At 36.1% G+C, this 15278-nt stretch overlaps 1 protein-coding gene across 3 annotated transcripts in view; it reads right to left on the reverse strand.

Moving 5' to 3' along the window:
- LOC100917314 (adhesion G protein-coupled receptor E4) overlaps positions 1-10149 on the reverse strand; it is a 61270-nt gene extending 51121 nt beyond the window's left edge. For 2 of the 3 annotated variants that reach the window (XM_031947717.1, XM_031947716.1), the window contains exons 1-2: positions 9831-9862; positions 2640-2690 (exon numbers count right to left, since the gene is read on the reverse strand). Coding sequence is in view for 1 of the 3 variants with exons in the window: in XM_012543847.3 (XP_012399301.1) it covers positions 2640-2690; positions 9831-9861 (82 nt within the window). In the remaining 2 variants the exon portion in view is untranslated. Of the gene's footprint in view, positions 1-2639; positions 2691-9830 lie in introns of all 3 variants that reach the window. The other variant, XM_012543847.3, reaches the window with a different exon arrangement.
- Between the last annotated feature and the right edge of the window lie 5129 nt (positions 10150-15278).

Consider the following 15278-nt stretch of genomic DNA (forward strand, 5'->3'; position numbering starts at 1 on the left):
AAAGAAAGAAGGCTAGTTTGGATCAGAGAATATTAAAGAACTAGTAATAGCTAATGAGATCTGGAAAGATAGTTTAAGACATGATTGCACATAAGTCCAGAGTTAACATTTTTTCCTATAAGAAATCACTGGGCTTTATTGAGCAGGACATAAATCTTCACTTAAGGAAATTACTGGGCAGCTGTGTGGAAGATTGATGGAATGGAGAGGAAATAGGAAACTCTTGTTTATTGGAGAATAATCCCCCAGATTATTTCTAGGGGAAAGGTAATGATTACTGTGAAGTAATAAAGGGCACAAACTGATAACTGATGATATATTTAAAATGAGATTAACAAGGCTTTTAGGAATGTGGGGAAAATAAAATGTCTAAATAGAGCAGTGGTGATTTCAATAGAATTAGCAAAGTTTAGTAGAGAATTAAATTGGAAGTAGAATCAGATGATAAATTATGTTCTGGATGTGCTGAATTTAAGATGACTATGAGACACCCAATTAGAATTGTACAATGGGCAATTGATGATATAGACTAGAATTTGAGAGAGAGTAGAGCTGTATATATAGATGTGGAAAGCATATGCACAGAAATAATAAAAGGCATAAAAGCTGATTAGATTACTGAGAGATTGTGTGTGTAAAAGGAGAGGGAAAGAGAGCCTGGGACAGAGAACTTTTCAGAACATCCACAATTAAAGGGCTTGATTTGGTTGATGAACCTGCAAAAGAGAAAAGAACCAGCAAGGAGTGTCACAAAAACTCAGGTGAGAGATTGTCCATTCAGTAGATAATTGAGAAAGACAAGACCTGAGAATAAACCATCAATAGATTACTGGTAAATCTGAAGAGAGTGGTTTTGGTTGAATGATGAAGTTGGGTACCAGATTGCAAAAAATTGAAGAATAAATGAGAGAAGGGAATATAGAAGCAATAAGGATAGAGAGTCTTCTCTAGGGGGTTGGCTAAGAAAGAGAAGAATGATATAGAATGATAGCTTGAAAGTGGGTCTGTTGGGGGATTTTTTAAGGATGGGGTATTTCTGGGTGGTACATAAGAACAGTATATAGGAAGAGATTGAAGATTAGAGAGGGAATGGTTGAAGCATCATAACTCTGGAGATGAAATAAAGGAAAGCGTTTAGGATACAGGTAGAGGGCATTGCCTTGACAAGGAAAAAGTCAGTCATTGTCAGAGACTGAAGGAAAGGAGGAGAGAGTGAAAGATGGTGTCAAGGAGTTTTTAAGATAAAGAAAAAGATAGAAAAGATACCTCATATTAAATGGCATTTTTTTCTGTAGGATAAAAGATCATGTCTTCAGATTGAGGAAGAGGAGTAAGGGGAATGTATGGGAAGTTTTATGATAGAAGATGTTTGAAATAATTTCTGACATGGGAAATCAATTATAGAGTAATTTCTTGACTTTATAGAGTAAATAAAAGATTGCCTTGCCTAATTGAAATTAGATGCCATGAATTTAGACTGTATTTGTAACTTTTCCAGCTTGGAGCAGCAGTACCTCAAGTAGGAGGAGAGAAGGTGGTGGATCATAGGAAAAATCCAGGATTTGGTTTTGACAAGGGATGAGCAGTGATAGAATAAGGGGGCAAAGGTTTCAATAGCAGAATAAAATTTGGTTGAGATTTGAAAATGGAAAATGTAAAAGACTGAGCAGTACTTCAAGTAGGAGGAGAGAAGGTAGTGGATCATAGGAAAAATCCAGGGCTTGGTTTTGACAAGGAATGAGCAGTGATAGGATAGCAGGATGAAGGTTTCAATAGCAGATTAGAAAAGGGATAATGAAAAGTCCAAGCAAGAATAGTGACCTGAAAAAGCATTGGGGGATGAAGGGAATGAAGATCAGAGAGAGTGTCAATAATGGGTTTAGGAGGGGTGAGACATAGAGAAAGGTGGAATGATGCTAGGTTATTGTGGTCAAACATTGTTTTGGTGAGGGGGCTATTTTTCTCATTTTAATTCTAATACTAATTTTGTTTTTCTCTAGTTTAAACATCCCCAGTCCATTTAACTTATATAAATTGTGGTGATTAGAAATGAATGCATCATTTCAGAGAGAATCTGAACAGGACAGCATATATAGCTCTAGAAATAAAGTCTTTCTAAAGACAACCTGAGATTACATTCTCTTTCTTAACTTCTGGACCTTGTTGGTAGTTCATTTTCAGATTGCAACTCATCAAAGATCCAAATGTTTTTCATGAGAACTTTTTTCTAGCCACACATCTCCACTCCCATCCTATAAGCAGCATCTATTCACTATAAACAATGAATAGAGCCCTCAGCCTGAAATTAGGAAGACCTGAATTCAAATCTAGCTACAGATAACTATATGATCTCAGAAAAGACACTTAACCCTATTTGCCTCAGCTTTCTTATCTGCCTCAGTTTCCTCAACTGTAAAATTGGGACAATAATGGGACTTATTTCCAGGGCTGTTGTGAGGATGAAATGAGATATAATCTTTGTAAAGTTTTTTTTAGTACTTTTACATAGCCTGGCACACAATAGACACTTTAAAAAGTGCTTATTTCCTTCTTTCTCTTTCCTATGCTGGTACATTTTATTATTTGAACCCAAATGTAGGCCTTAATATAAGCATCCTTGTTTCTAAATATTAACATACCTTGACCTGATGAAATTTGAATCTTCAAGAAATAAATGAAGCAGATGCCACCTGGGTGAGAGAAAAAAGAAACCAGATTAAGCAGTTGATGTATTTTATTAAATGTGTGATGGATCCATGAAGTTCTTTCAGGTACATACCAGTCTTTCTCCCAGGTAGTACAACACACTTTCAGTCTGGGAAAGGGCTTGTAACATCCCTAATAAATGATCATTCAACAGTCTCTTGAAAACCTCATTCCTAAAAGAGATGGGGAGCTCACTTCTTTCTTAGGCAGCCCATGCCCCTTTGTTATAGCTCCAGTGGTAAGGAAATATCTAATCTGCCCTTTTGCAAATTCTATCCATGGCTCCTAGTTCTGCCCTTGGGGCCCTTGAAATACTTGAAGGTATGTCTGGCCTAAGTCATCTTTCCTCTAGCTAAACATCCCTTAGTTCCTTCATTTAATTCTCTTTTGGTGTGTTCTCCAGTCCACTCTTCATTCTGGTCATCTTCTTCTGGATGCTTTCCAGTTTATGAATATCCTTCATAAAATATGAACTCTATCTCATACATATTAAAATATTTATAGTAGCCCTTTCTATAGAAACAAAAAATTCTTGTAAACAAAGAGAGTGCCCTCCATTGGAAGAGTAGTTAAATAAATTGTGGTCTGTAATGAAATATTATTATTCTGGAAGAAACAATCAATGTGAGAAATTCAGAGAAGCATGGAAAGACATGCAAGAATGAATGTAGAGTGAAGTTGCAGAACCAATGAATACCATAATATAAATATTAACAATACTTAAGGGCAGGTGAGTTCCAGTTAATTGTATTGACTGGTCTTAGTTTGGAAGAACAGATGGTGAAGAGATACATATTTCTCTCTTACAAAAAAAAATCCCTTTGTGATAGATGATTTAAAAGAATATCCCAAGATCCTGTTAGTGGATGACATCACCATTTCACTGAAATTGCTTTCCCCAAGATTACCAATGATCTCTTATTTGCCAGACCCCATGGGTTTCTCTTAATCCTCATTCTCCTTGATTTCTCTTGATTTCAATTATTCTCTTTTCCTTGATGTTTTCCTCTACATTTTTGGAACATCACCCTCTTCCAGATCACACTGGATAACTGTAGTTGTCCTAAAGGGGGTCTCTTCTGGGCCTTCATCTCTTCTCCCTTTATATTGCCTCCCTTGGTTGTCTCCTTACTCTCCATGGATTTAATTATCATTAATTAATTCTCACATCTAGATGTGTTGCCCCAAAGTCTCTGCTGACCTCCAGTTCAACTGCCTTTTCAGACATCTTGAACTGAATTTACAGTATATACCTTAAACGCAGTGTGTCCAAAGTAGAATTTTCTTCCACATACACACTACCATTCTCCCAGTCCCTTAGACTTACAACCTCAAAGCCTTGCTATCACTCACTCTCCCATATCCAATTTGTAGACAAGGCCTGTCAATTTTACCTTTGCAGCATCTCTTCAATATGCCCCCTCTTTTCCTCTGACACCGATTCCATCCTAGTGCAAGCCTTTATCACCTTAGGCACGGATTATTGCAATAACCTGCTGGTGGCTCTGCCAACTGCAGTCCATTCTTCTTTCTAATCTATCCTTCATTCAGCCAAGTGCTTAGAATGATTTTTCAGAAGTACAACTCTGTCACTTTTCCTAATCGGTAAACTCCATTGACTCCTTATCACCTCCAGGATCAAATATAAAATGTTGTGTCTGACGTTCAAAGCCCTTTGTAACCTAGCATTTTCACTACTTTGCAGTCTTTTTAGACCTCCTTGTATTCTTCAGTCCAGTGATATGGGCTTCCCTGCTGATCGACCAGTGAAACTTTTTATTTCTCCACTCTGGGCATTTTCTCTGACTGTCTTCCCCATGTCTGAAAGGCTTTTCATCCTCATTTCTACCTATTGACTTCCATGGCTTCCTTTGAATCCTACCTAAAATTGCATCTTCTTTAGGAAGCCTTTCCCAAACTTTCTTAATTCTAGTGCTTTCCCCTGTTAATTATTTTCTGTATAAAGCATATATACATACATATATATGTATGTATGTATTTGCTTGTTATCCATCTACATTAAATTGTGAGCTTCTTGAGATCATGGACTATTTTTTGATTCTATATTTCTAGCACTTAGTACAGACTGTTCCAGAAGAGCAGATAGGCAAAGTGAGCATACAGGCACTATCCTCTCTTTTCCCATTGACTGTGGAAGTAAATGCTGAAAATATCTTCTCTCATTTTTTCTCTCCATATAAAAAAAATTTGCCCTCTAGTATCTAGATAATTTCTTCCTGTGCAATGGTGTTTTTTATTATTCAAATTTATTCATTTAGAAAATATCCATTCTCCATTGTTTTGCAAAATATGAGTATAAATATTGCCCCAGAGTTGACTATATACAGCTCGTAATACATTTAATAATTTACAGAATATATAAGTAAGGCCCTCAATCCTGATTTGGTGGTCTATGACAATGGTATCTTAATTTAAATGGATACAGTTCTCTGCGGCTGCATAATGATTTAGAAGACAATTGTGTTGTGTTCTATTTTCATTTATTTTATTAAACATTTCTCAATTACATTTTAATCTAGTTTTGGCTGTACTTGGGAGTTTTTTAGGCTATTTGCAATAGCTACGAGTTAGACACCTCTTCTAGGAGACTACCTAGGGGCATATGTTATTTTATTTTTTAACTAATTAAATTAATATTTTTCTGCACTTACATTCGAAACATTTTTTATATTTGTTTTTAAGATTCTTTCCCTTATCTCCATCCACAATTAAGAAATAGTGAAGTTATGTAAAATATTTCTATAAAAGTCAAGTTGTGGAAGAAAATATAGATCTCCCAACCTAATGAAAATAAAAACCCTCAAGAAAAGTTAAGTTAAAAAGAAAGAGAGATAGGGAGAGAAAGAGAGAAAGCTTAAATCTGTTTTCAGACACAATCAGTTCTTTCTCTGGGTATGGATAGGATTTTTCATCATAAGTCCTTCAAAATAGTCTTGAATGATTGTACTACTGAGAATAGCAAAGTCATTTTCAGCTGGTCATCTCAGAACATTGCTATTACTTTGATTACAATACATTTCACTTTGTTTATGGAGGACCTCCCAGGTTTTTTTTTTCCCTGAGAGCAACATGCTCATCATTTTCCAGAGGATGATAATATTTCATCACAAACACATACCACAATTTATTGAGTCATTTCCCGGTTGATGGGCATCCCCTCAATTTCCAATATTTTTTTTTTTTTTGCCTTAAGAAGAGAGTTGATATAAATATTTTTATACATATAGGTCATTTTCCATTTTTGTTTGTTTTTTCTGAATCTCTTTTGGTATCCTTGCCTCGTACTGATTTTAAATCAAAGGATATGCATGGATTTGTAGCCCTTTGGGCACAGATAATATTTTTTTGATCATTTATCAATTGGAGCATGCCTCTTATTTTTTTTAAAATAAATTTGACTCAGTTTCCACTGTTTGAGAAATAAGACCTCATCAGAGAAATTTGTTTCAATTTTTAAAAAATTGCTATCACTAACTGTATTTCCCCCTATTTATTCTCTCTCTCCTTTCACCCAGTGCCTCCTCAAAAGTGTTTTGCTACTGGCCACTCCCTCTCCCAATATATCCTAATTTTTAAATCACCTTTCCCCCTTGCCATAGCCCATCTCCCTCCTACTTTCTTGCTGAGTTAGATAGATCACTATACCCTTAGAGAGTATGTATGTTATTTTCTCTTTAGTCAATTCTGATGAAAGGTTCACTCATTCCCCCTTTTCTCCTCCTCTCCCCCTCTAATGTAAAAGCTCTTCCTTGCCTCCTTTTTTATGGTCCATAATTTGCACCATTGCACTTCTCCCTTTCCTTAGGGCATATTTTTAAAGCAATTGTTGTGTTTCCTAGCTAAAGTCCAAGAGCAGAATTGGGATAGAACCTGAAGTTTTCAGTCTGCCTCTCATATCCCAGATCTATCTCATTTCTCTTGGTCAATTATCTAGTATGATTCCCTTCATAGTAAGCCCCTAAGGTTAAACATTTCCTTTATCTCAACCCTTCCTTCTCCAGCGAGAGTAAAGAAAAATAAGTAAGGAAGAATAGACCAGAGGTAAAGGTCCAGCCCCAGCTGACCTGGGAGGCAATATCCAGACAGTCTGGATAATTTTTTACCTTGCCCCTTTCTGGTTGGAAGGAACAGAAGCAAAGAAAGCACAGAATACATTCTAACAGAAGGATAAAGGATAGAGGCTACAGGATTATAATTACAGAAAAATTAGCATTTTCATAGCCCCAAGAAGATGGGAGGTTATTTTAGTTGATAGTTGGACAAAGCATTCTAAAAAGGGGGACCACCTGCCAGTTTCTTTGAAATGTTGCTACATAAAGCAAATCATGTGGCTGCAGAAAAATTGATTGCCTGTTTAATATCAATATAGAGGGCAAAAATTGGCACCGTGCTTGGTGCAGAACTTAGCACAGTGCCTGGAACATAGTAGGTGCTTAATAAATGCTTATTGATTGAATTCTAGAAATTGAGGGAGGGAATTTCCTAGAGAAGCAAAGTAGAGAAAGTCACAGAGATGTCCACACTTTAATACTTTTGAACCAGTTTTTTTTTGAACCTGAGTCACTGACAGGTTTCTTCAAGCCTTTTTTTTTTTTTTAACCTCACAGATCTTTTAGTCATGTTTCAGAGACCTTGATAAACTTGATGGCGCTTTGGTGTATTATGCCTCCTGGTGGGAAAAATTACAAAGTACACTTCCTTGCTGGTTAATGATAAAGTGATGCAGAATTGTGGAAAGTAAATTAGTGTAGATGGTTATGGGGACTATAGCATCTCAAGTGTCATCTGAGATATACACCAAGTGTGTCTGTGTCAGATAACAGCAACAAAAATCCACTCTAAAACTTCCCTTGACTTGGTTACTTCCTTATTAAATTTAATATGCACAATTTTTGTTTCTTCTAATAATTACTAAATAATAGAAAATGGACAATCGATTCTTTTTAAGCCATTTTGTTTAATTCATGTTTTGATGGGCACTCTCATGCTTTAGTGACTCTTCATATACCTGAATGCCTTTCCTGGGCAAGGAGAGTTGAAAACAAAGAATGATAATGAAATCATTATTACAATTGGTTCCAAAGACAGCCTGATCTGGCCCATTCCTATAGTAATCTGACCCGGTTTCTTGTTTTTATGCTGAAATTCCTAACCCAGCTCCCTTCTCAGCTTTCCAGGAAAAAAAATATAATATTGAAGAAGACTTGCTGGGAAGGTAACTAGTTCTGAGAACCATTTTTGACTTTGATTAAAATTTGCAGTATAAGGCCGGAGTCTCAAAATGTCCATATTCTAGAAACTCATGGATTGCTAGATCAAAATTCCATAGGTATCAGAGGCTGTCAATACCTTCCAGAGTCCCATCTCCCTACCTCTACCCTCATTACAGCGGCCAGGTTAATTCTCCCCTCCCTTCCACAAAGACCAAGGAGCCAAGACTCAATTTATGTTGCTTTTAATGAGACTTCCTGGCCTGAGGCCACATGGATTTAGCTTCCTAGTCATTTGCCTGGTGTCAGCTAGAATTGAAACTCAAGTTTTTGTGATTCCAAGTCCAAAGTGATTCCAAGTCCAGTGTTCTATTCAAGATGTCATCTATCATAGATGCTTAATGTTAGAATCATATATTGTTGGAATTAAAAGAGCTTTAGAGAGCTTCTTATTCAGCTGGTTCATTTTACATAGGAAGAAACAAAGAATCAGAAATGGGAAGAGAATGGTTACTCCTGGGCTAGAAAGTGAAAGAGCTGGGATTCAGACCTAAGACTTCTTCCACATATATTCTTCCATATATAAGGGCAACCATGCAAGGGCACATTTCAGTGAATTCAATGAATAAAATTTTTGAACTCTTGTGGTTTTATTTTCAAAAAAAAAAAGACTTTTTAAATATCTTGTGTTCAAGATGAATGATGGTATGGGATAGATGGCTAGATTGGAATTAGGAAGACCTAATTTCAAGTTCTGCCTTTAATATACCTTTGCTATGGGTTCTTGGGCAAGTTGCCTTCATGCAACTCTCCTCCAACACTGTGAGTTGCAGATAACTTGCTGATACTTCCTTTTCTGTGAGAAGTTTCTTCACTGGAAGTTCCCTACACTGATAAAATCACAAGTCCTGATAGGAAAAAAACCCCAAATAACAGAAACTGACAAGGCACTGGAGATACAAATATTAAAAAATTACTCGACCACTCAATTTCTAATAAAATTATTTCCTCCTATTATGTACCAAAGAGTGATGATTCTACAGGAAGAGACATCTACATAGAAAACCAAAAGGAAACTGTGTCAGGAAATGAATTTAAGAATTAAAATAATAACCCCCAAATCCAAGGCTAACCAAATCAGATTCAAAGAATTTTAGAGTTGGAAGGATATTTGAAGACTATGTAGTCTACCCTATTCATGAATCTCTTCAACAGTATATTCTCTACTAACTGTCATTGAACTAATGCTAAAGATCTTCATTGATGGAGAGCTTACTAGCTCCTGAGGGACTCCTTTCCACTTTTGGGCAACTCTCTTTGTTTATTCTTAAATTGAAATCTAACTGTCTCTCCTTTCTACTCTTTGCTCCTATTTCTGTCCTCTGAGGCCAAGAAAAATTCATCTTATCTCTTTTCTACATAATAATCCTTCATATAATTTAGATTAATTACCATGTCTCTCCTAAATCTTCTCATCTCCAGACTGTGCATTCTTAGTTCTTTCAGCTCAGGAACTAGTCTCTAGTGCTTTTCTCACTTTTTTAGATCTATCATGGACACATTACAACTTTTCAACATCCTTCCTAAAACATATAAACAATTCTCCCACAGAGGGATGTAGTATACCAACATACCTGGGGTTGATGTCTGAATTAGATTTATTACTGCCCAATTGTGAGCAGCTACAAAGTTGTCTATGTATATAAGGGTAAAAAAGACTAAAGGGCATAGATACCCATCCCGGTAATAGAAAATACATTGTAGAAGGGATACAGATTGCTTCACTCTCTGAAGTACATACTGAAGACAATAAATTTTCTGTGGACCAGCTCAAAAATTGAACATTTTTCAATTAATTCAAATTGGAAAAAGAATAAGTTATTGAATACTTACCCCACAGTAGCAAGCCCTGACTCCCAGCCATGACGGTTTCACAGTTTACTGATAACAAAGAGGAAACTAGCAGTCCATCCTTTTATCATCTGAGTTTTCTCAAGAAGGCTAGGAGGCTATTTTTGTAGTATAGTTGAAGTAGCTTTGTTACTTGAATTAGGAAGCATCACATGATTCATAATTCAGAGAAATTATCTATTCCAGAAGGGGGTCATGAGCATCATTATTATAACATTCATCCCAAAGCATTTTCTGTAAATGCTCAATTGTACTGAAAGGACCAATTTGAGTGAGTATAAATTTCTCTCATAAAAATTATAGTCCTACACAGTTGCCTAAAAATTACTTATGGGGTAAATGATTTGTCCATGGTCACATGGCTTGTATTTGTCTACAACTATCCTAAATCTGATTTTCCTGACCTCCATGCTATCTTCTATCCATTTCACACTTTTCAATCATCATGTCAAAGCCCTATGCAATAAGGGGAAGGTGCAGATAATGTAATAATGTGCTATTGCAGAGATAATGTTTGAAAAGTGCTCCATAAACTTTAAAGTACTGTATATAAATCAGTTATGATGATTATTTTTCTATGAGTGGTCCTTTTTTGTAATGATTTGCCATTTTAATTTTTTAAATGATTTGCTATTTTTATTTTTATTTTGTCCTAATTAATCCGGTCCCCCCCCCCAAAATAAACAAAACAAAACTGTACCCTATGAGAGGCAGCATGTCTTGGTGGACAGAAGACTAGCTTTAGAGACATAAAAACTGAATCTAAGAGTTTTACTCCTAATGTGCTGCCTCTGTGAGCATAGGCAAGCCACTTAACTCTCTGACACTACCAATTGTTAATAGATGGAGTTTCCAAACCAGGCATCCCCTAGCCAGATTATGACAAAGGTCTAGACTGATATTCAGAGAAAGTGACATAACAAAACTATGTCAAAAAAGGAATTGAAAAAAATAGTGTGGCAATAGAGATGACCACTCTCTACTTGTCTACTCCCATCTCAGAGTCTATTCACCTTGTTCTGTGATGGATGAGCTGTAGAACAGATCAGAAGTCCCTGCTATCAATGCTAGCAATTTCTTAAATTTCAACATCCTTTTATTCAAGTGTAAAAAGTTCATGATGAAGTGCCTTTTCTTCCCCTTTCCCAAAAAATATAATTTCTTCCTTTTAGAAATTGCTTAGTAATTATGGTCCACTCAGATCAAGTGATAGGGAAGGGCATAGTATATGTCATATCTGGTTCTGTTTCATTTAGTTCTGTTAACTTATGGAATTCTCCAATAGGTCATGTCTCTACAACTTAAACTTTCTTCTTTTCACTATCTCCCACACAGGTTGTTGGTTAGTGGGCATTTATTAAGCAACTACTGCATGCCAGGCTTTGGGCTACGTGTGGGGGATACAAAAAAAAAAGACCCTGATCTCACTGAGCTCATTTTAATGGAGGAGACAAGACACAGACAACTTTGTATAAATGAAATGGAAATAGGATAAATTGCAAATAATCTCAGGGGAAGGTATTAAAATTGGAAAATGGGAAAGGTTTCTTGCAGAAAGTAAGACTAGTTGAGACTCAAAAAAAGCATGGAAATAAGAAGATGAAGATGAGGGAGAGAGCTTCAGGAGCAAAGGACAATGAAAACATCAGGAGTTGTTTTGTGTGAGAAAGAGCAAGAAGACCAATGTCACAAGATGGCAGAGCAAATGGAAGAGGTTAAGCTCTAATAAGGCAGGAAGTAAGGGCAGAAGACAGGTAGAAGAGGGTATGGGAGGATAGGGGACAGAGTGAGAGAAGAAGATAGACAAGAGAGTGGGAAATAGAGAGATGAGGAGTCTGAGGTCTCTTCTCATCCCAGCACCACTACCAATCTAAAACAGATGAATATTTTCTGGATAAGCCAAGGATGTTTATAAGTTGTTTCAAATGTTGAATCGATGGCTAAGATGACAAGAAAAGATAATGATGAATGTTGGAGGGAAAACTGTGACACTGATACATTGTTGGTGGAGTTGTGAATAGATTCAACCATTCTGGAGAGCAATCTGGAACTATGCTCAAAAAGTTATCAAACTGTGCACACCCTTTGATCCAGCAATTTTACTACTGTGTTTATATCCCAAGGAGATCTTAAAGGAGGGAAAGGGACCCACATGGGCAAAAATGTTTGTGGCAGACCTTTTTGTAGTGGCCAGAAACTGGAAACTAAATGGATGCCCATCAGTTGGAGAATGGCTGAATAAATTGTGGTATATGAATATTATGGAATATTATTGTTCTATAAAAAATGACCAACAGGATGATTTCAGAAAGGCCTAGAGTGACTTACACGAACTGATGATGAGTGAAACGAGCATGGCCAAGAGATCGTTATATACTTCAACAACAATACTATATGATGACCAGTTCTGAAGGACCTGGCCATCCTCAGCAATGAGATGAACCAAATCAGTTCCAATGGAGCAGTAATGAACTGAATCAGCCACACCCAGGGAAAGAATTCTGGGAGATGACTAAAAACCATTACATTGAATTCCCAATCCCTATTTTTTTGCTCACCTGCATTTTTTATTTCCTTCACAGGCTAATTGTACAATATTTCAAAGTCCGATTCTTTTTGTACAGCAAAATAACAGTTTGGTCATGTATACTTATTGTGTATCTAATTTATATTTTAATATATTTAACATCTACTGGTCATCCTACCATCTGGGGGAGAGGGCGGGGGAAAGGAGGGGAAAAATTGGAACAAGAGGTTTGGCGATTGTCAGTGCTGTAAAGTTACCCATACATATAACCTGTAAATAAAAAGCTATTTAAATAAATAAAAATTAATTAATTAATTAATTAAAATTATAACCAGGGAGCTAGTAAGTACTATCCATTTTAACATTAAAAGGATCCATGATTTCATCAGCATGACTGTGCCTTCTGATGATGCTGATCCCAATCCCTCCATACCAAGATGAATATCAAGAAATTCAGCACCCAGCAGCTAACCTGGTGGTGAACTTATTTGGTCTCAGCCAATCTGGTCACCAAATGGCAAGCCCAAAGCTTGCTGGAAATTTTTCCAGTTTGGAAAAAGGACTTTCCAGAATTGATCTCTGTCTGTTTGTCTATCTATCCCTGTCTCTCTGTCTCTCTCTTGTCTCTCAGTCTCTTTCTGTTTCTGTCTCTGTCCATTAGGAGGAAAGTTCTTTATAAATTTTGAAGCTCAAGATAAACATAAATATTATCTTAATTGTGAGATATTAAAAGACAAAGAAAAGCCCAAACAGCAAAAACAAAACAAAACAAAAACATTTTCTGATAGTCATAAAATGACTTTTAAAAATAGAACTTAAAATATAAGATTATTTGTCAACTTCTCAAATTGAGGGTAGGAGGCAAGCTTATTAGTTGAAGATTACTAATGTGGAAGAAAAGAATTTTACAGTGTCAGATGCTTACTCTCTATCATGTTTCCAGTGTTAACATTGGCACATAGTGGTTACTTAAATAATGCTTATTGAATTAAATTAGTAAGACAACTTTTTTATTCAAGACTAAGTGTTGATCAGTCTTTCACCCCAGAATTCTATCCATTCTTGCAGAAAAAGAAGCCAGAAAATAGAAATGAAATGGAAACCACAAAATTATGAAAGAATAATACAAAATTTAAAAAGGATAACCATGACCCCAAAGAAGAGCAATGAGAAGGTACATCCATCCAACTCCTTTGAAGAAATAACAAGGTCCACAGGTGTGGGACACCGCATACATTTTCTGACTTTTTTTTGGATATTTTGATGATTTTTTTTCTTCCTCTTTTTTTTAATCTTTAAAAAAGATTCATTGTTCTATGGAATGGTTTTCTGGGGAAAGGATGGAAAGAGGTACTGGGAGAAATTATGGTGATGAAAAAACAGAATTATGATAAAAATATTGGTTTTGAAAGAACAAAGTCAAAAGAGCTAGAATATTTGGATGGCTAACTTTGTAAGTTATTGTCCTAGTTCTCTGTTTCTCTTTCTCAGTCAAACTCCTAAAAAAGCTATCTACCTCCCCTTCCTCACTTCTCACTCATGTATCAACCCTTTATAATCTGACTTCTGATGTAACCATTTGACTAATATCTTTCTCCAGGGTCATTTATCATTTCTTTTAAAAAATGAAACTGATGTCTTGTTTTTATAAACTTTTCAGTTACAAATAAATCCCTCCCTTCACCTCTATCCTCATGAGCCATTCTTTGTGAAAAAGCCAAAAAAAAGAGAGGGAAGAAATAATTCATCAAAATTAATCAACATGTTTTAGTCAACAGTTAATTATGAAATGTTTATTACGCATCTTATATGTGCCAGATTGGGGGATTAAGCATTGAGGATACAAAGAAAGGACTCCAATCTCAAGTAACTCACACTCTTAATAGGAAGACAACATACAAATCATTATGTACCAACACGATATATACAAGATAAATCTGAGATAACCAACAGAGGGAAAGCACTAAAATTAAGGAGAATAAGTGAAGATTTCTTGCAGAAGGTAAAACTTGAGCTGAGATTTAAAGAAAGACAGCAAAACTAATGGGCAATGATGGTGAGGGAGAGCATTCCAGGAATGAGTGCCTAGAGAGTGGAGATGGAGTGTCTAGAGCTAGGAATAGCAAAGAATCAGTGCCACTGAATCACAGAATATATAACAAGTATAAAGAGTAAGATTAGAAAGGTGGAAAGAGGCAAAATTATGGAGAGCTCTTAAAAAGACAAATAAATGTTTTATATTTAATTGAAATAATAAGGAGATACTTGGAATTTATTGAGAAGTAGAAGGGATGATGTAGTTAAACTTGTACTTTAAGAAGATCAATTTGATAACTGAGTGAATGATAGACTAAGGTGGGAGACAAATCAATAAGCTACCAGATCCATTGTTCTATGGAATGGCTTTCTGGGAAAAGGAGGAAGAAAGGTACTGGGAGAAATTATGATGATGAAAGACCAAGATAATGATAAAAATATTTTTTGAATAGCAAAGTCAAAAGAGCTAGAATATTTGGATAGCTAACTCTTCAATTATCCTATTTCTCTGTCTCTCTTTCTTAGCCAAGCCCCTAAAGAAGCAAACATGAGATGATGAGGACCTGTGCCCAGGTGGTGGGTGGTGTTGTCAGTTAAGAGAAATGAAGAGGAAGTATGTATTAGATGTTCTTAGAAATGCCAGAACTTGGCAATTGATTGGATATGTGAGGTAGAAGTGATAGTGAGGAGCTGAAGATGGCACTGATGTCTTGTTGTTGTTGTTGTTTTTATTTTTTGCTGAGGCAATTGGGGTTAAGTGATTTGCTCAGGGTCATGCAGTTAAGAAGTATTAAGTGTCTGAGGCCAGATTTGAACTCAGGTCCTCCTGACTTCAGGGCTGGTGCTCTATCCACTGCGTCACCTAG

This window comes from Sarcophilus harrisii, chromosome 1 (genome assembly GCF_902635505.1).
Source record: "Sarcophilus harrisii chromosome 1, mSarHar1.11, whole genome shotgun sequence".
Classification (NCBI taxonomy): domain Eukaryota; kingdom Metazoa; phylum Chordata; class Mammalia; order Dasyuromorphia; family Dasyuridae; genus Sarcophilus; species Sarcophilus harrisii.